The following is a 22,159-nucleotide window of genomic DNA, read 5'->3' as shown; positions in this document are numbered from 1 at the left end:
AGAAATCACTGTATCTGTAGCAGCCAAAGTGCTATTTCAGACTGGAATTTACAAAGAGCCTGCTTCTTTCATCCTTAAACTAAATGTATCATAGCACTGTGGTAATTTTTAATTCTGTACAGAATCAGGGTTGGAAAGGAGCAAAACTCGCTCATGTTTAAGATCTGTAGTGACTTAAGAACTAAAATATGCCTGAAAGATGTGATCTCTCTTGTCTATGGTTTGAGTATCACTGCAGGAAGCATGAACTGAACCTGCAAGGAAAATTGCCTTTTCATTGGGCAGAAGCAATAGTTCTTTCTGCTATGGGGATATACCACTGCATTATGGGCAAAGGGAAATGCAGTGCCCAGGAGCCCTAGAAATCTTTAAAGAGAGCAAAGTGAATATGCTCTCTGTAGACCCAGAATAATTTAGGTTATGTGGGACCATGACCTGGCATTAGCTGAGGGACCTTGCTTCAAAAGCCCTGAAGATCCATGGCGATACCATCTTTAGCCTGCGGGTGGCTGAAGAACAGCTGGTAAATTTTCAGGTGTTTTGTTGAGGATAGCTGTCACCACAGGGACAGAAATATCTCCCTATATAGTTCCTGTGTATGCTGAGAGAACAGACATATCATTCAAAATAATGTGTTACTGGCCGGTCCACACCTCCAAAGTTACTCAGCACGCCAAGGACAAACTAGGTGACTGCATGAAGATGCTTAAGGTGAGCTCATTTCTTTCCAGATCAAGGATTGTTGAAGCAAACAGTCTATGTAGAATATCAAATCAGCTCCTAATAGTGTCCAAGGTGAAATACTGGGGTGAGCTTTAGAGATGTACAGGCTCTTGCAGAACTGCACAGATGAGACTGCAAGGAAAGAGAAGTCTAATTGGTACCTGCTGTGTAACGGCCATCACACTAATGCAGTTTCTCTGCTTAGTAACCCAACCTGCCCTTAACAACCATTCTGCATGCTTGTGGACTCATTTCCCTTTCTTCTTCCTACTGACATGAATATTTGCTGAATCTAAAACTGCTGAACAGATGTGCACATCTCCTGTTCCTCTACACCAGGTTTTCTTGCAAAGGAAGCTTCAGTGTACTCCAAGTGGGAGAATAATTCTGCATCCACAATGTAGGCAGCGTTGACAACTAGTATTACAGTACTGCACAGGATGATCTGACGTGCACTGACTTTACGCTGCAGGAATTTAGCATAGTTTCTATTCAATGGTATTCAGCATCTCTCTCCAAATGTTCCTTGCCCGTAACTAGACTCGACCAGAGCTTGAGGTGAAGTCGTGGGCCTGTCTGCATTTGTTCTGGTGATCCCTCCTTAAGCATCATCATTGTGCAGGTAAGTTTCCAATACAAGATCACTCTATTTTCTAGTAATGTTGCAGAAGTTATAAAATTGTAATTCTGAAAAGAATTCAGTTGATTTACATTCATTTCATACACTCACACTACAATCTGTTAATTTCACAGAGTATGTTTTTGACCTCTTGGGGCCAGATCCAATATCAATAGAAGGAAGGTCTTTCCTTCTGGACTCTGGCCTTTTTGGACGTGTCTGAATATAAATTCAGATGTCTATGAGCCAATGATACAGAAAACAGGCATAGGATGAGGGAAATCTATATTGAAAAGCTGTAATTTTGAAAGAGCTTGGGGTTCATGGTGGGTTGTTAGTTAAACATGAACTTTAACTGTGCAGCCAAAAGACCTTGTGCTAACAGCATATTGAGTGAGGACAGAATCATAGAATCATTTAGGTTGGAGAAGACCTTTGAGATCGAGTCCAACCGTTAACAGATACAGGAGCTATATATGTATTTGGTGCTGGCACAAGCATTCCTTGAATACTGTGTCCTGTTCTGTTGTCTATAACTGAAGGAGCATTTAAAAAAATGGGTAGTGTTCTATAAAGCTGTAAAAATTACTAAGACTATGTTTATGCTATATATTCTGTGTTGCTGCAAGGTACTTCTACTGATTTATGAGCTGACCAGATAGTATGTGATCATATCAGGGCAGCACCATGTCCGAGCTAATATGCTTCCATTTCAGAATGATTTATTATTTCAGACTTGGTGACACATTAGCACTGTTAGAAAGTTTTTGGATAAGTTGGAGGCTCAAGCATGTCTCCAGTATAAACACCACAGAAATGTAGTGTAGAACATACTGGCCAGTGACACATTCAAGACAATTCATTTCTTTGGTTTACCAAACACATGATTAAGTGACTTGATTACAGTCTACAGCTATCTAAACGGAGAAGTTGTTGTTGATAAAAGGTCTCTTTAGTAAGTAAACAAGAATATAAATAGAAGTCAAGGTGAAATATCTTTGAACTAGGAACCAGGTGAATACTTAGAAGAGCTTTAGATGAAAAATCAGGTATATAACTAGCAGTGAGGATAGTTATTCCTGGATTGTTACAGAAATTTTAAAATCAGTTACCAGACCTGTCTTCTGTGCTCTGGTTCTAATTTGCACTGTCTTCAGCATGAGAAATAAACTACATAAGTTTACAGTAGTCCCTCCTGTCTCAATCATCAGCTTGTAAAATTTACTGTTCCCTCTGAACTCCAAACCTCTGCTAGTTATTCAAGTGTTAAATCAGCCATAGCAAGTAGGTCTTTTCTTGATTTAGTATGTTGTTATGCTACACAATTAGATTCTGAATCTACTTCTGATTCAGGCTGTCTGAACAGTGAAAATAAACTATTAACCTGCATATTTTTTTTAGCCTGAATTGAGCTTAATGGTTTGTACAAGCACTACCGAGTAAATGAGGCAGATTATGTTGTCACTAAGATAGCACATTCACCTGGAAAGCAGCAAGTTCAGAGAGTACACAATAAAAGATAGTCAAATCACTTTGAAAAAGGGGTGAAAATAAGATTATGTAAATTTTGCAACAATGCATTGAATGGGAAAATATAAGGATTCAGGATAAACAGGGGAAAACAAATCATAATGGTGAAGATGCCAGATCAGAGTTTATCTTTGGGTGCGATAGATGGAAAACACAAGATAACACAGCCAAGTACAGTGGACTATTCAAGAAGAGTCTGAAAGGTAAACTCTCAGTATGAATTGGTCTGTGAAGGTACAGACATGCATTTTCATAGCAGCTAGATATCTGAGGTGGTTTTTTGGTATTAGGCCTCATAATTCAAACCCTTTGTCTAATCAAGATCAAATTAAACTTCTGTTCTGGAAATATTATGCCTTATTCTGTCCTTTCATACAATACAATTGGAGGATCAGCAGATTTTTCCATTTCTAGATTACCCCTTTAGATACTTTTTAAGGCTGTCAACTATCTCGATGTCGATGTGATTAGAATTAGGCAGAACCCATACTCAGAGTGGTCATTTCTTAGGAAGACTGCCAGACTTCAGGAGACATTATGTTTGTTACTTTCTTCTGAATAAGTAACATTCCAAATAGATTAAATCCATTAAAATAATGGAGCATATCAGGAATGTGCAATCTAATCCAATAGTTTACTATTACCGCAGCAGATGGCTGCTTGCCTAAAATTTTACATGTGATATATACCAGTATATAGTAATATACCAGAAAACAGAAAAACTTACTATTTATTCCCTTGCTGTTTTCAAGTGCTGACTTCCTTTTCTATGCTTGTACTAAAAATCTTAAAAGAAATAATTTTAATTTGTATAAACTATGACTTATCAGAAGCATGAAAAAAAATGTTACATATAAAAGAAGATGAGCTTTTTACACTGCAGTTAATTTGTTAGGATGCTTAACCACATTAGTCCCACCATTAGCATCTAGACAACAGGGTCCACACTGTATGCCCCACGGACACCCTTATACCCTCACTAAAATGAGGGATAAAGGATGGCTCAATTGTTGTTCAGGTCCTTCCCCAATATAGGTAATCCAGGTAGGGTTTCATACCAATAAGGAACGAAAGTCAGGTAATAGAATCACTATGGATAAAACATCTTAAAGAATTCCAGTTGTCCTCAGGTAATTAAGTTTCCTTTCTCCCACACCTTAAGCATCCCTGTTTAAGGAGTCCAAATGCCCTTTTGGTTCTCTTCAACTTGCACAATAAACTCAGTTAAAATAATAATGCTGGCGAACATGTACCACAGCAGAATTTTATAAGCCTAATTTTTCCAGGAAAAACATAGGTACTTATGACCCTTCTTGTGCCTGTATAGGTTAGGAAGTTAATTTAATTGCTCTTTTTTGGAAGCATAATAATTGCTTTTTAAAGCCCCTTCAAGGCATCTTCAGATCTTGTTCCATTGTATTTTACGTTGTATAAAGACATACTGTTTCTCTCTCAAAGAATGTACAGTCTAAACTGTCACAGTATAGAGGGAAATGCAACATACCTTAATGTTGTATTTACTTCATCTCAAATTGTAGATATGGTCTATAAAATATTCAAGTTCTTCATGTCATAATGAATGTCATGATTATATACTTGTAAAGATACTGTAAGAATAATTCATTGTTGATTGCAATAAAACTCAGTGCTAAGGGCTAAAATTTATCTCAAAAATCCCCACTTGCTTAAACTAATCCTCTTTGTAAGCACATGAATTAAATCATCTTCAAAAGCATCCAACACCTCCCAATGTCTTAAGTATGCACTTTCTTAAGATCTAGAGAGGACCATATAGCTTGACAAATATTTAAAATATAATAAGCTTTAGGCAAACTAATTTTAGACAATCATATTTTTTAAAAAAAATCTGGCTACTCTATTTCCATTTATTCATAAGCCGACAACTAGACAGAATCTTAACTCTGGCTAAGCTTCAATCTTTGTTTTTTCAAAACGATTCTAGCTCTCTCCCTCAACAAATAAAAAGACTTTCTGGTGGGAGATGCGTTACCACTTAAATACTCAGTAAATGAAAAGCTTTTAATATTCACTGAAATAGAGATTCAGTTGACACATCCAATTCCTGTTGTTTGAAAGTTACTATTTGACTATTTTCTATCATTGTGCACATTCTCTTACTGGAATTTAAAGTGATCCCATCTCTAGTCCTAGCATTTAAAAAATAGGTCCAGAAAGGATCTCAGTCAGCTATGCAGTTCATTCATCTGACCCTGTCATATGTTTTTCTGAAAGCTGTTTTTCAGCCTTTTTTTCATTTTCAAAGGCTTCCTTAATACTCCAAGGCAATCTATTTCAGTGAGTCACAGCCTTATCAATCTGTAGACAATTAGCCACGTTGAGCCCGAATCTTCCTTCTTGCAATCTAAAGGTGTTACTTCTTGTCCTAAACACTATGAACACTGAAAGCATTATTCTGATTACTTTGCTCTTTGAAGCAGACTTATTAAATATTTAAAACCTTAGAATAGCTCCCTTAAGTCTCATTTTCTCTAGACTCAGAAAAATCTCTTGAATTAATTTTATCTTTCTCCTCCTTTTTAGGCCATATCTTCCATATTTCTGGTCAGTCTCACTGGTCTGTACTGGAATTCTGCAATCTGTCTAATGGACAGATATTTTTCCTGGGATGTGACATCTGAAATTAGAAACAGTATTTTGGTAATGCCTTATTTATGATGAATAGAACAAAATTATTACAAAGCCATTATCAAAGATAAATAGGAGGGCTTCTTCACTCCTTTGATTTGGAGAAAGGTTAGTTAATATATGAGTCAGATAAATTGGCAATACCACAGAGATTAATAAATTCTAGTAGGATGCACGCCATGACAAAAGAAAGAGGTATACTAAGTCCATTTGAGTGACCACATGTAGGAGCAAGTTTTCACATCTACCTGGCACAGGTGACAAAGCTTGCAGCCTGCTCCCCATGCGCAAGAAGTAATGTCAAGCTTACCCTTTGGATTTTTGGTATAATACCTACATTTTAAGCTAAGCATTAGTCTTTGTTTTATATGCAAGTAAAATGAAAAGACTTTGATCTCATTCAAAATGCAAAGGGTTCTGCTGATCTGGAGAGATGAGTCAGAAATGACTCATCACCTGTTTTTTGGCAAGATATTTAGAACATGGACAAATCACAAGGTGAATGGTAGGAATAATTTGAAACGCTATGCTCTCTCATCATTATTTAAAGGCTCTGTTGGTTTTATGTTAGACATTTCTATTTTTCTGAAGCCTCACAGATAAACCAGAAGGCAGAAGGTTTCTCCTCAGTGTAAGATTTTTACTCTCTTTACTTAGGTTCCACAGATGGTAACATTCTGCCAGGTAATACAGCCTGTGTAGTAGAACCTATCAGAGACACCAGTTGCTATCACCTGTGATCTCTTGGAGTACAGAAACCAAAAGATGACTCATGGTGTACAGATTCCAAAAGAAACCTTCCGGTCAAACATTTCTGATGTGTTGTGCCCTTCTTAAAGGGTGTCTGTAGTGTCACATAGAACCAAATAAGTGTCAATCACTTAAATACATTAAGCATCCATTATTCAGTATCCTGACTGTATCACAACAATAGCATTTAAAGTCAGCCAGTTTCTGGACAGAGGTTTCAATCTCAGTACCAAAGGAAAACAGTTTCTTCTTTACTGGAACCACTTTCTATAGCTTAATGCTTTTATTAAAAAAACAAGCAATTGCTAGTTACTCTACTTTTTTTTTTTTTTTTAAGAGTATTGCAGATAACAGAAATGAGACTAACCAGAAGTATTATTTCAAGTCTAAGCCAGAAATGTCTTAGGGAAATGAGAGTAACACATGGACAACAAAACCACTGAGACGGATTGCTCAGTTAAGTGTTATGTATCTATTAGCTGGATTCATAAGGACGTGGGGGATGTACACTATGCCAGGAGGGTCCCTGCCAACTAGAAACTCAAGTGCACTGGAATGTTTATCCTATAGCAGCTTAGTCCATAAGCTTTCTTTCCTCTTTCCTCTGAAATATAAAGACGTTTTTCTTTCTCATTTAGCAGAGGACAGAAGTACTAATTGCTTATGGCGCTATTAAATTAAGATCAGATAGGGACCAGTTAACAGTTGTGTTCTTTTGCCTGCTTCATCTCTGAGAATCTGCAGTATGATTCTTATAGCGAAGTTAAAGGCTTACTTCAGAAGATATCGAAAGGAAAATTCTTCATTGCAAAAATGAAAGCAATTCATTACCTCATTTGCCTTAACACAGACATGAAGAAGTACGTTGTCCAGAAACACAATTCTGAAGAAAGCTGGAGGGGAAAAAAGCAAAATAAAACACTGCCTTGATCATACTTTTTGTACCTCATTTAATCAGCTTTGTATATTTATTTTCTCTCATCTAATCTTTATTAGCCACAGAAAAATCAATCGTCTTAAACTTGCATCACAAGTTATGATAATTGTATCGTTATTAGTAGTGTAATTTAATTTTCATGCCTATTTTCATTTCATTTCTAACAATCCAAATATTCTGACTTACCAAAGATATCCTGTTTCCATCTTCTTTTGAAGACAATGAACTGGCTTGAAACAAAAAACAGTCTCTCTCTTCTGAATAAGAACATGTCTTTTATGTGTGTGTGTACGCCATCCTTACATCTCCTTTCTAATTCTCATCACCCAAGCTAATTCCATCCTTTTTCTCCACAACACATCTCAGACTGGGATTCCTGATCTCACACTCACCAGCGTATGAGACAGTTCCAATTCTGCACCTCTGCTTTTTGGACAAAAGGGAAAGTACTGTCCTGTGAATGTTAGTGCCACACACTGGATTACCTCAGATTCTGTGTATACTTCTAGAGGAACCAGAAGCCCAGCCTCCACTATGCCTGCTCAGGAGGAAGCATCAAAGCTAAAAGTGAGCCCTTGAATTCTGCTAACTCCTTTTGTTGGTCCACCTGCCACTGGTTGTGGTTAAAACTGAATGCAAGAAATACAGAGAAGAAATGGCTCTATACACAGAGCAAATCAGGTCTTGCACAAACTTTGTTAATTTGGACTTACCTTAAGTAATGTTACACCAGTCCTTTCATTTTGAATTTTAGACTCACCGTCTAACTTTGTCATGGAGGAAGAACTCACGGGAAGAGGATCCAACTAGTTCATTTTGACTAGTTTAACACCACCATAACATCCAGAGGTCTCCAGAGGCATGGAGGGAATTGGGTCCTTACAGAAAAATCTGTAGTCTGGTTCTGTATGCACTGTATGCATAGGAGCAAGTAATCCAACATACATTGTAAAAGAAGGCAACGAGGAGATGGGAGACTCTTGATAGGAAAGGTGCTGAAGACCTTACTTAAACCTGAGAATATTATTCATAAAAGGTGTATCTACTGTAGCAGCATGAACTTCAGTGTAGGCTAATTTGGCCTACTTCTTGACAAAAAAAAAAAAAAAGTGGTGAGTATCGCTTTAGAAAGTATTTTAACTGTGTTCTTTTGTGTGCTTTTCTGTGCTCCTTAGCAACCCTTGGTAGCTGTGAATTGAAGTGTGATCACAGATTTAAATGGGTTGTAATTTCTCAGCGGGTTGTTACCAGAATAAGAGTGATATGCCTTATATGGAGATATATTATTGTTGACAACAGCTCAATCAACATTCAAATGACCCGCCATTACTGTTTTTGAAAGACTGAGACACCGTCAGTTACAGTTACATCCACTTCTGAAACATGCCCTGAACCAACCTTTGATGACATTCGTACATTCTTTTCCCCTTGCTCTTAGAGTAACAGTTAGTCACATATTATGTATACATAAATAACAGACATCTTAAGGTGGATTTTGAATACATTCATACTTAAACATATCTTTGAAGCAAGCTATTGTAACTTGAAAATATCTAATTGGAAATACATATTAGCAATAGTTTATTAAACACTGAGGTTTGCTGCTTGTTTCTGAATTTAAAAATTGGTTCAGTATTTCTAAAGAGTTTAAGGGAAACCTGAGATAAGAAAGTTGCTGGCAAAGTTGTCACCAGATATAAATGCTGCCAATGCTTTAGTAAAAGATAAAATGCTATTTTTACCTTCTTATTTTTTCTTTATATTATTTTTTAATACTCAATTTTTAAAAGGAAACTAAATGGAAAACTGTAATGTAAAATAATATAACAGTAACTTTAGACAAGCTCATTTGCATCTTTTTTTTCAGTCAAAGCAAAATGAAACTAAACGGTATTAAAGTGATTTTTTTTATATACAAACACATAGGCTAAACACCAAATGCTGACAATACAGCATACTGAACAAGCATAATTTCTGTAGTCTTCAAATTATCTGTTAGGAAAATATATGAACAACAAATGTAAAATACAAGTGAATGATCAATAAGTGCCAGCTTCAATAGTGCAACATTTTATTAATGACAGAAATTATCTGGTTTTAACACTGCTTGTGTTACAAAAAATGCAGTGGTAGTAATAATGGCAGCAAAGGGGGATTTGGCACTGAATATATAAAATAGCAAAAGCACGTCTCAGTGGTCTTCCAAATGGATCAACAAAAAGTTATTAGTGGAAAATAAAAAAATAATTCCTTTCAGTTATTTAAACTGGCCAATCAAAGAGCAGAATAAAAATTTGTTTATGTAAAATAGTGCAATACAATTTACACAAGGTTATCTTAGGAATGTTACCTTTTTTCAAGTCAACTGATGTAAATGTAAACACAAATATGCTAAGATACATTTAGCAACTTGCACACGTGTGCATTTGTTTGCATTCAATTCAACTGCACAACATATAAATGTTTAGTACTAAAAGGTGCACTTTTAAAACTAGCTTTATTTGTGGCTTGCTTACATACTTGTAGCCTAATTTAGGGGGGGGGGTGTTTTGTTTTGTATTAGACTAACAATGGCAGTGTTCCTAAAAAACACATTTGTGTGGAATGTCTTAAGTTTCTTATTTAAAAACTCAACAATCTAAAATGTAATATAGTACAGTGATGTTTATCTTATTATTAGGCTTTACGCGAAGTTTTCATGTTCTGCTTTCCATATGTATATTTCAGGATGTACATCAAACTTGAAGGCAATATAAGTTATGTCTGTGATGGGAGAAAAGATGTGGGGCACATTAAAATACACTAGCCATTTTGAAACAGTAGTTTATGTCTTTTTTTTTTTTAAAAAAATCTTTAATTCTCCTAAAGTTTTACATACAAAGAATAAATGAAATACGATCTTATTTCCTTAAAATTTACTTCCAGAAATCGGTGCAAGATAAAAATTATGATGTGGTCGACTTGTTTTTAAACAGGAACCTGAGTAAGGGCAGGAAATATAGCATTATGACTAAAAGAATAAAATTCCTTAATAATTTAAGTAGCTGAACAGGTTTTTAATGTTCTACCACAAAACAGCAAGGCAACAGATAATAATGGCCTTGTATTCAATGAATTATCATGAACACCCACTGCAAACCTGAATATTTTCTGCAAAAATAAAACATCAGATTATGCACAATAATAAAAAGCATCAGAAATAGATGCACCTGGATTTTTTTTTTTCTTTTTTAAACCACAAATATCAGAATTCAGCATTTCTGTCACAGTCCTTGAACAGTTGCTCTGAGATGACTACATTAAGCACACTACTGCACTAAGTAGACACCCCACAACAGGCTTGCACTGCAACGGTAACATAGTTTTCATATAGGCACAGACTTTTTCTTATTCATGTTCAAAAATAACATGAAATAAACAACTCAAAACAATATTAGGATTCATCCCACATTTCCTTATTAGCAAAAAGTTCTTGCCACTTTGGTAATTGAAGTCACTGAATGTTTTTAAAAATTGCAGGTACCTCAAGGAAAATAAGAGTTCCATATTCAGCAAGGCAGCATTATATCAGGATATTTTATACCAACTAAGGCATAAAGAACTTTGCATCAGGGTATACAATACTCAATATTTGAATAAAGTTTCATACTCTGTGTGGCGAAAGTGCATAGGAGTGGGATTCCACTAGAGTAGAAAGAATCCTCTCACAGTATTAAGGCCTTTCAATTTTATGTGAACTGTGTCAGGCTAAAGTCAGCACAGTGGAAAAAAAATAGGCTATCATCATACTGGACACCACTGAAGTTTTCTTAGCATGTTTTGTCTTCTCCTAGTTGTCGCTCATCTTCTTCATCAGCTTCCTCAATAACCTGAATTTCATCTGCTTGAGGTAAAGATGAGATCTCAGTCAGCAGTTTAGCTCCTTCAGCTTTATTTTTTTCTTCCTCTTCAATCACTTTCTTCCATATTTTGTGATTTTCACTGAGATGGTGTATTAGCTGGCAAAATATTCGTCTACCTTTTTTTCTTTGAGCTTCTGTAAAATTATAAGCACATTTAATTGTTTGAGATTAAAAATAATTGTATTTTACATATATAAAACCAATGGCACGTTGTAAGAGAGATGTAAATTTAAGCAAAAACCATGGATGCTTATTCAGAATATTTAAATAGTGACATGGCAAAGGATAACAATGAGTTTCTGTTTCAAATTGCAAGTATCCTCGTATTAACAAAAATTTTATTAAAAGAGTAAAATTTATGAAGCAGCATAATCGCAAAATCTACAATATTTGTACTATACAATTTCAACCATCATTGCTCTGTCTGAATCTGTTAACCATATGTGCCAATTGAAATACAGAAACTTACTTAAAATAAGATCATCTTCCATTTCTTCATCATCACTCTCTAACTGTGCTCCATCATCATCTTCAGTACTTTCTGTATCCTCCTCCTCTTCATCAACCCATTGCCCTGGAAGCAACCCAGCTGCATTATAGGAATTACAAAGGGGGCCAACTATATGAGTGATGAAAGATTCTTGCAGTTTTGCAAGCTGTGGAGAAGAACGATCCATGAAGGGGCTTATAGGTAATCCAAGACTTGCTTCTTCATCACCCTGAAAAAGAAATGAAAAAAAATTACAGAACTTCTCACAAAATTAACTTCAAATTTTTATTTTGAAGATTACTTTTAAGGAAACAAGTAAACATCACATGGATTGTATCTTTTCACTAGAGGCAATAATAGTATAGACTAAGTGAAGGAAAACGTAATCAGGCCAATTTAAAATAAAGACACATTACGGGTCAGACTTGAATAGCCCATAATCCTCCCTTCAGCTTTGCTGCGAGATACCCTAATGCGTGGATGGAGACCTAGTTCTACTGGGGCTGCTATTCCTCTGCCTCTACAGGACAGCTTCAGGGTAGGCAGAGATTTGACTTCAATTGCTGAGCTGATGAACAGAGAAAATGGGAAAGTAATCACCTAGAGTAAGGCATTCTGGTAAATGGCTTCCCTCAAAAGTCATAGAAGAATGAAATGAACTATAATATCCAAAATAAAGTGGTTTGTTTTGAGTTTTTTCCCATTTTACAAATTGGAGAAGAAAAAATTGAACAGTTGCTCATACACAACTCGGAGTTATAATCATTTATGTCAGCACTTCTGTGGACCTGATAGTTTTATGAAAAAGTTTTTCCTAAAGGAGCAACTCAGAATACTAAGGTCTTACAGTAAGTGTAAGCACTTCAGATTATTATTGCTATTGCTTAAATCTCCCAAGTGATTTTGTTGTTTACTTTTCTAGTTTGAAAAAACTTCCTAGTTTGAGAAATATTTTTCAATCCTTGGTTGTTGCCTCATAAATAGGTAACTCCTCAGAAAGCTGACTACAGAAAAATAAAAGAGTAGAAATGTAGAATGTATTTTGGGGGCTTACAGAAGGTGTAAATGTAAAAATAGGCAACACATTTTCAGACTTCTTTCCTGTTAGTCTTGACAGGATTATTTATCAAAGTTTCACTGTAAAAATCTTATTTACATTTTAATACTGTTAGTTACTAATGTGTTTTTTTAATATTTAATTTTGAAAGTTTTGAAATATCCTCTGTCTTTGCACTAAAGCTGAATATACATTTTCAGTCGTATGGATTCTGTACATTCTCTTTGAACTGGAAACATACCAGTGAACTTAACTCCCCAAAGTGGAAGAAGTTATTTTGGTTTATCAACATCATCCTAAAAAAAAAAAACCTGAAAGAAAATAAACTAATATCTAAAAAATGGACAACATTGGCAGGGAGCTTGTTTTCAAGCTTCTAACACAATTGATAGGAAGTAAAAGGTTATTTTAGCACGCTACCTATAAAAATAAATTTTCAGTATTCAGAAAGAGAAGATGGAAACACCTTACCTGAAGATTTAATACAAGGAATAATCTTTAATTTAGTTATACATTTGGTAATGCAAAGAATTGATCATCTGCCTGTCATTAAAAAAGAGTAAATTACACTTTCCATACCCACCTGTTCATAAAATTCATTAACAATGCCTTCTGTCCATTTCAGATGCAGCTCTCTAACTTTTGCTGGGCCATTAATATCTGCCAGTTTGATGCATATTTGACAGGCCAGTAGGCGATCATTTTCATTGCTCCATTCTATACCATGACTGTTGATATCATTGACCTGGGTTGAGCACATACATTTTTAAAAATTAAGTTAAAACTATTCAATCTTTTTTTTTCCCAGGCTTTGCACAACAGACACTTTCATTATTTTTTCTATATCACTTCTTGTCTTACATAGTCAAAAAAAGTCATTTACTATCTCTCAGAAGATGGAAATGCGAGATATGACCAAGGTCTCCTGTCGGTCCCTAAGTCACATCTGCTAGGCTTATTAGGCAATCTACAAAACAATCTGCAATTGGTTTGTACAAAGGAAATACTCTATTTGCATTTTTTTGGTAACTTGAATTTAAATAATATAAAACTTTAAATGCAAGTTATTAATACTAAAAACTACTGAGTAGCAACACTAACATCCGTATATCATGACCAGCTCAGTGTAGACACTAAAACGTAACAAACCTTGGCATTAAATTCTGCAAGGAAATCAAAATGTTTCTTGAGATCTGTGGCAAGGATTGCTTCAATCACTAAGAAACGAAAACGCTTGAATTCTACATGATCAAGATTTGATAAAAAGTTGTATTCTGGTCGTGATAAGAAAAGATTCCAAGCAGATGCAGCATGGTGATTTTCTAAGACTGATCTGTCATTGTAGAGAACAGCCTACAAGAAAAAAAAAAAAAAAAAAAAAAAAAGGATCATAAGTGACAGAGTAAAGTTTTAAAATTATAATTAAACATTCTGAGGCTTAAGGGCTAGTCAGAAACAAGTCTTACTTTAAAAAAAAAAAAAACAACAACTATTGGAAATTATGTTTTGCCTTCTAGTTTTGAGGGTTAAAGTGAAACAAAAATGGCAGTTGAGAAACAAAAAACCCATACAATTAGTAAAGTTTTTTCTTTCCTTAAAAGTCCTTTACAATATCTTAGTGACATCTACATTCACAATGTAGGCACGAACGACTTAAAACGTAGACTTTGCACTTTGGGCAGTATGTGTGGAATACACACACTGACATAAAAAAAAAAAAAAAGGAAAAAACTCAAACCAAAACCCAGATCTAAGTATATGCTTTTAATTCCTCTTAATTCCTGGATTGTTTAAAAAAAAACACAAAAAGAACTCCAAAGCATACAAGAACTGCGGTTAATGCAAAATGGCGTGGAGTATCACTAGTTTTCAATGTGCTAAATGCTGCTGCTGAATACATTTTAACTGCAAATGAGTTAACTAAAATATTAAAACAGTAGTAGATTTTACTCACAACTCCTGTGCTTATACAAAACATCCTAGAAAACAATTAATTGAATATAGATTAAATAGGACCTGAAAAAAAATTCTTTAGAAAACTGCAAAAATAATCTTCATGTTTTGAGGAAAGGAAGAGATCATTAGCAAAATGAATGTGTACGTGTTTGAGAATTGGAGATGAATGTCTGTGGTGTTTGTTTTTATTCTTCCTTGTATACTGTTTTCAGCAGAAATACATAACTGCCTACATCCTAAACTTTTATAAGGAATTGTTGAAAACTGACCAGAAAGTTCACTTTTAAAGTCTCCATCTCCTGACAAGTTGTATTGGTTTCTGATTTACTATTATTATTGTTGATGTTGTTGTCAATATTATTAAAGTTTCTCGTCTCTAACTTATTAAGAGAGACCCAAATAGCCATCATAAATATTCTTCCCCAGATAATATTCCACTCTTTAGATAAAAATATTTCACCATGTGGTTTAGGCATCTTCAGTGCTTTTCCTTCCAATTCTTCCCTGCCCCACCTTTCTTTTTCCTATCCGCTATTTTGTTTAGCTTTACTCTCCTTCACCTCTTTCGTCTTAGCCTTTTAGACCCTGAAGAGCACAGCATCTCCTTTCTTTCTACTCTCTGTTCTAACAACAAAGTTGAATACAGGAGATAAGAAATCAGCAAAGCATCCTTGCTTTTATTTTACTCTCCCTCCCTTAAAGGTAATGGCTATTTACCATAAAAGGACTACAGAGATTAGGCGATGCAGTTAATTGGACTATTAGAGGAACCTGTGTTTTTTACAGTAATTGGAGTCACCACTATGATTTCAGAGGACTCCCAAAATGTAAAGTATCTATGAATTAGCTGCTTAGACAGTCCTAGGACCAGCTCTTTATGAAATAATCTTTTACTCTAATCTGCATTGATTTATGTTATTATTTTTAATTTTGTAAAATGAAAATTATTTTTACACACATACATAACCAATATGTACAAGACACACTGGAATTTATCAGGGGAAAAAAGAAGTATTACACAAGTTAAGTACAAATTAATTTCGCCATTTCTCAAATCAGGCAAATGATCCTAAACAGGCTAGCGTTGGATAGGGATAGTAGGGTATACACTGCATGGATATAGAAGAGAAAAATTTTCATTATTCTGATTTCAGATACAGACAATTTTCTGGTTAAAGAATTTCTTACCTGAGGTGCATTCGTAGCTACTAGAAAAGCATTTGTACGACCAGGATGATCATAATCATGCATGGCAGCTGCTACATATAAAGCCATCAATTCCAAAGCAGGAATGTTTGATGCCAGACAACCATAACTGTCATCAGCAATAGAACAACTTTTTGAAGAAATATAGCTGACTTGAACAGGAGCAATACCACTGGCTTCATCTAAGAAAATTGAAAATATAAAAATAAAATATTTTTTAGAACATTATTTCATTCATATTTTTAATACATTTGAAATGACTCAGCCAGGTAGTATTGCAAACATAATCTTAATATAGTTATCCTTGTAATTGTGGAGCTGAATAACTGGCAAAGAAAGACTTATACTTTAAAAAAAAAAAAAAAAGTCATACTATTGTTTATAGATAAACCAGCAATTTTGAAGAAAAGTTGAAATGCCAGTAAGTCGTAAATTCGTCATCACCACACGGGTTGTCCAAAAGGGTAGATGCAGTCTTACAAATATATAAAAAGCTTTAGCTGTTTCATGACATTACACAAGGAGGGCAAAATCCTACAGGACATTGTGGAGCCTGTAAGAAGTGTCCCAAAACTGGAAAGCGGAATGTTCCTGTTCTAAAACCCATGCTTTACCTAGTACTACATACAGATATACCCCAGGATCCGTTTTTTCGGACAAGATTTCCCATTACAATGCTGAGGGATAACTATCATTCACACAAATAAAGGAGACTTTCAGAAGAGCTTTGAACAGTCATAATCAGGAAAGAAATATTTTTAATTCACCACAGTCAGAGCTCACTCTTGCCACAAAATTTTAGAAAAAGAAATGTAGATTTTACACTTTTGGCAATATTTGTGGGGCACATATCCACACACATTGCCCTCAGGGGAAGAGGAGAGGAAGGAAGAAAAGATTTGCTTTGGTCCTTGAAACTCTATGGTGCCTTAGAAGACATAGAACAGGAAGTCACTCTTTGTAGCTACAGTGCATTCGTGCTGCAGAAGGCTGGTTCAGAGGAATGTTTCAGCAAGCACAGAAGGCAATCTAATGGAACAAAGGACACTGGCCGTCTAGTCTACGCCTCTTGATTGCGGTAGACTTGTCATTTAGATTAGAAAGCAACCATAACAATCTAAGCTTTTAATTATTAAAATGCACTTGCAGGTATTTGTTCCATGGAAGGGGATGAAGAGAAGGAGAAAAACTAGAAAAAATGTACATTTCAGAGTCCAAACTACAGATCTTGGAAAATCCACATGGATACCAGTGGTTACATATTACTGTAAAGGTCACTGTCACTTCTTTGCCTTCCCCTTACTGTCATGCTGCTAAAGACCTCCTGCTGTTATGCAGACCTGGAATTTCATTTGCTTCTTAAAACGACAGCACTAAAAGAGCATTCTACCGTTTCTCTCCAACCTCAATAAGGCCAAGAAAGGATCAATCAGCATTTCCCTTAGTATTTCTATAATTTGCCCATTTCTTGAACTTGAAGACCTATAGGAAAAGCTCGGGGGACAGTAGAAACTACTCCGAAAGGAACTGAACCCATTAAGTTAGAAATATTTGCATGATAAGTAGATTCACAGTTTTATTCTCCTCTTTCCCCTGGACAAAGTCACTTAAAATAAAAAAAAAAAAAAGCAATAGTACTTATTTCATCACTGCATAATAAAAAGGGTCTCTTTTGCCTTAATAGAATAAGCGAGGAATAAAAATCCTAGTAACATTTATACTGGAAGAGCTCCAAAGCAATAAGACTATAATTTCTTATTTTAATTTCACTTTTTTGTAAAGGGAAACAAAAGGATTTTTATCATTTTTCTTTCCTGCAGTCAAGTCTCCAGTCCCAACCCTTTTAACACTTGAAGAAAACTTAATAGGGTGCAATCAGTGGATATGGACAAACTTGGAAAAAAGAGAAAGGTGACAGCAGAAGGGCTAATTAGTAAGGAAGAAATAACATATACTGTATGATGTTCTGTACAGTTCACAAATTGCTTCTTAAAATTACAGCCCTTTAAAAGTCGCATGACTTGCATCTTGTCTGTTTTTACTGCATATATAAAGCAGAGTTCTTAGATAGTGCTTGATTTCCCCATTTTATTTTTCTTAAATACATACATTTGAGTATAAAAGTGTATATTTAGAATAATTATACTTTACTTACAGTATATATTTTTTGTAAAAACTACAAATCTAAATTTAAAAGTTAATTCCATGAAGTCACAGACAACACAAAAGCAAACTTCATTAGAACTAATGTCATGTGAATCTGGCGCCAAACTTAGCAAAAATTTGAATTTGAAGTCTTTATTTCTCTTTCAGGGATGCTCTTATGCAATTATTGTTAGGCTACTCACTTCAATGCCTGAATGTCTGCATGCGATATCTAATACAGAATCCTAAAATACTAATTTTTTACACAAAAAACATTAAGGAGAACTTCAATTAAGTTAAATACTTTTACTTTGGTATTTTTTCCTTGGTCTATTTAATTCCCCAATAAAGTTAAGAAATATTAGTCTAATGTATTTCAAATGCTAAAAATATGCTGACTGTAGCAGCATACAGAGGTTTCATTCAGCATAGAAAACTTATTAAGTGAACCTGTATTCTTGGCTAACAAACTAACCACTACTCATCTAATCATTTTTCTAAAAAATCTACTGCATGATATTTCTGAATGGTGTGTACTAACACTGTGATATTTCTACTGCCTTATGTTAAAATACAAAAAAATATTTGAGTGACAAGAATAACTAGATATTTTCTTCCAGAGTAATTTGTTCTAACTATTGTAGTTTCATTAAAACATTCATACAGCAAAAGAAAAAAAACAACCACCTATGTGAATACATACCCATATCACTTTCCATTATATGCTCATTATGAATTTGCTGAAATCCAGGAATGGGCCGCGTTGTCAGATACCATACTGCATGAAGAACATCTGTGGCATGTATACGATTGTGATCTGAAAATTATCAAAATATAATCAAAACCATTATCTGAAATACAATCAAAAGGAACAAAAGGAAAAAAAGAAATGTAATGTATCACATTTACTACAAGGGAGATTTTGATTAAATATAAAGAAAAAATTGAATTTAAACTGTTAGTAGAGGCTATATCACTGAACGTTTTTAAGAAACAAGTTAGATAAACATCAAACATCCTCTAAACATACTTCATTCTACCTGAGAGTCAGGAAGGGATGAAGTAGCCTTTTAAATCAGTGATGGTGAGCCACTAGCATTGCTTCCAATCTGATACCTACAAGCGCCTGGGTTGGTGCAAACATCTGTGATATGGGGTGTGGGGGGTGGGGGGGGTGTTTTGCTTTGTTTTCCAATACATTTGGCTGCCCTAAATAGCAAGATGAATAATTACTGTCAAAATTCTATATTTTCTTATTATTCAATTATGGGCCTAAACCAAATTTCTGTTAAGTCAACAAATATTCTCCCATTGACTTCAGTATGTTTGATTCAACCACTCAAATTCTTTAAGATTATATTCAACCTACATATTAACAAATTCAGTTTTGGAGTCCACCAATTTTTTGCTGCAATTCATTACATCAGCTCTAAATTCTGACAAATGTATTAATTAAAAATATACTAAGTTCAGACATTGTCTGCCCTGTATTAAACATTAAACTAATACACTAATAAAGAAAAACATATGTAATCTAATAGTACTTACAAGGAATATCTCGGTAGCCATCTTCTAGTGCACGGAAGTAATTCATGAATTCTTGAGTTGGGATTTTGAAAATTTCAAACAGACCAGTGTCTTGAAACAAGGTATAAGTTACCTAAATACATATTAAAATGAATTTTAGTCTGAAAAATACACCTAAGCATATTCTCCTCTTTCAACTTTAAAACTATTCCTGTTTTTAAAATTTTGCTTGCTGATAGAGATGGAAATTACTGAAATTCCATTAAAGATTATCTGAAAGCTATTGTCACAGATACGTTTAATGATTTTTTTAGCACAAAAATGTGGATTTTAATCAACCTCTCCAATACAGAATAGTAAAAGCTTTTATTTCTGTACTGATCAATTCTATGCACAACTGATTATTTTAAAAAATATTCTCCAAAATTTTCATAATGTTAAAGAACTCCTGCTTTATTCCATTAGTGAACTAAAAAAAGAAATCTATATTCTTACTTATTATTCAAAAATTCAAATTACTTAACTATAATAGCAGAGCCATTAATATAAAAAAAAAAAAAGATAAAACCACAGCATCGCGTTTATTTTTGAGACTGTGGCAAAGAAATCCTATTTCTTTTATTCATTATGACTTATCTTGGGTATTTTTAACAAAGCTAGCTGGTAAATGAAAAAATATTTCAAAAACGTACTCAGAACACCCACACATTTATATACTGTGCAAATATATTATGGTTTGCAAATAGAACTTAATGACACAAAGACCTAACCCCCCATAAGACTGCAAATATTAAGAAAGCTTTTCAAAACAAATCACTGCTATTCATTTTTGTCACTTCTTTCCCAGACACTTGAGAGAAAGAGTAAGTTCTGAAGTGTGGAAGGTGTTCAAAGGAACATTAGAGCAAACTGAGGGGACATCCCTCCTTCCACCTGTCCCAGCCATTCCCCTTCCACATACCCAATCTGAGAACCTTACAACTGATGATGGTAAAATACAGTTTTTAATTGGCTCTTAAGTAAGATATGTATCAGATGCTTACAGCACAACAGACAAAAGGACTGGGGTGGGAGGAGGAGAAGGACAAGTAGTACACATACATACAATATCAGGAAGAACTGATACAGAAATTCTGGTAAAGTAGAAACCTGCACACTTAAGTACTTACAGGTTTGAACTATCCCCAAGATTGCATAAAAATGAAATGCAAGCTAACGTGGATCACAGAGTACTAGTATACTACAGTAAAAACACCACCCAAAAGTGGATTGTGGCATTCTACTCTGTACATTAACAGTTGTCACTAACTGCAGTAACAAAAGACCTGAAAACATTTGATGAAACACGACTAATTGAAGATTTAAAACAATACCAGAATATTGTGTGTTATGAAAGAAAAGATAGTGTCTAATGACAAAAATGAAATTATCCACATTCTTTTTTCCCATCTTCAGTATAGGTGCAGGCCTATGGTTCCACCTGTACCTGAGTGCTTCTAACCTGTTTCCTTCCCTCCAGCTGATTGTTCCTAACACTACCTTTGAACAAGAGTAACATGTAATCTACTCCAGGGTAGGAAACTAAGGTACTGGCAATAAAAATATTTTGTGGTCAGATCAGAAGCAAATCCAGCTCATACTATAGTTCTATAATTGCTAAATCCAGTATAAAGAAAGAGACAGAAGCTTTCAGATAACACTGATGAACGGGAGAGGCTGCGGAAGAGCAAACAGGATCATACTTCTGCACCTGCCAGTAGATTGGCTTCAGCATGACATGAAACTGCATGAAAGAGCTTAGTAATAAGTCAGAAAGAGATAAAAGGGATACTACATGCAGAAAGCAGCATGGAAAAAAAATCCCATTGTTTGTAGGATCAAGAGGCAAAAGACTGCCTAAAAGATCACTTCTCTTCCCCCACAGGTGTAGCTCTGGCAGAAATACTTTACTGAAATAAAGAAAAAAGAAATGGTTGACAAACAAGGTAGTAATTCTGAAAGCAGGAGACAATTTTTCATAGGAAATGGCATATTACTACAAAACCTAGTGAGTGTGAATCTAACCTATTTTTACATTGAGAATAAAATTCAGAAAATTTGGAGCAAGTTGTCTATAGATAAATCACTTTTTATGGTTTACAATGAGATGGAGTACAAGAGAAATGGTATTTCTACTTTTCAATTTAGTATTCATATATATGTTGACCACAAAACTTCTTCACGGTTTAAATAAAACAGATAAGCACAACAGCTTTACACACTCTCCCTCATATAATAAAAGACAACAAACCTGGCTAAGGATCTTTCCAGACTGGTCTCCCATTTCTTGTACAAGGTCAAAAATTTGGAAATTCCAATTGTTCATCTTCTCCATTAGTGAATCATGGTCTAATAACATTGTTTCTAATGTAGGACTCTGCTCCACCTGTATGAGAGTAAGATACTTTATCACCTCTAAAATAACAATGAAAACTAATTTGTCAGTTTTATTGGCAAAAAAAGCCATGAAAATGATAAATCATTATTGAACTTATTGAATGGTGCTGTAACTACAACTATGAGAAAATCATAAATCAATAATACAAATAGCACAGTTAAGGGCTTGACTTTTCATATTTTGTAGTGGCAGATTCCAGGGCTTTCTGAGATG

At 34.7% G+C, this 22,159-nt stretch overlaps 1 protein-coding gene across 2 annotated transcripts in view; it reads right to left on the bottom strand.

Annotated features, from left to right (window-relative positions):
- Positions 1-9,872: 9,872 nt before the first annotated feature.
- Positions 9,873-22,159, bottom strand: part of PDE3B (phosphodiesterase 3B) — a 95,335-nt gene continuing 83,048 nt past the window's right edge. For both annotated transcript variants that reach the window (XM_087745596.1, XM_009463141.2), the window contains 8 exons: positions 21,800-21,934; positions 19,531-19,642; positions 18,686-18,799; positions 15,820-16,019; positions 13,825-14,028; positions 13,259-13,420; positions 11,598-11,847; positions 9,873-11,262 (listed from right to left, as the gene is read on the bottom strand). In XM_087745596.1, the coding sequence (XP_087601722.1) occupies positions 11,036-11,262; positions 11,598-11,847; positions 13,259-13,420; positions 13,825-14,028; positions 15,820-16,019; positions 18,686-18,799; positions 19,531-19,642; positions 21,800-21,934 (1,404 nt within the window). In that variant the 3' untranslated portion in view covers positions 9,873-11,035. The remainder of the gene's footprint in view (positions 11,263-11,597; positions 11,848-13,258; positions 13,421-13,824; positions 14,029-15,819; positions 16,020-18,685; positions 18,800-19,530; positions 19,643-21,799; positions 21,935-22,159) is intronic.

Source organism: Nipponia nippon, unplaced genomic scaffold (genome assembly GCF_047370975.1).
Source record: "Nipponia nippon isolate SJK-2023a ecotype South Korea unplaced genomic scaffold, ASM4737097v1 scaffold_10, whole genome shotgun sequence".
Lineage (NCBI taxonomy): Eukaryota > Metazoa > Chordata > Aves > Pelecaniformes > Threskiornithidae > Nipponia > Nipponia nippon.
This window is presented reverse-complemented; position numbering and strand designations above follow the sequence as displayed.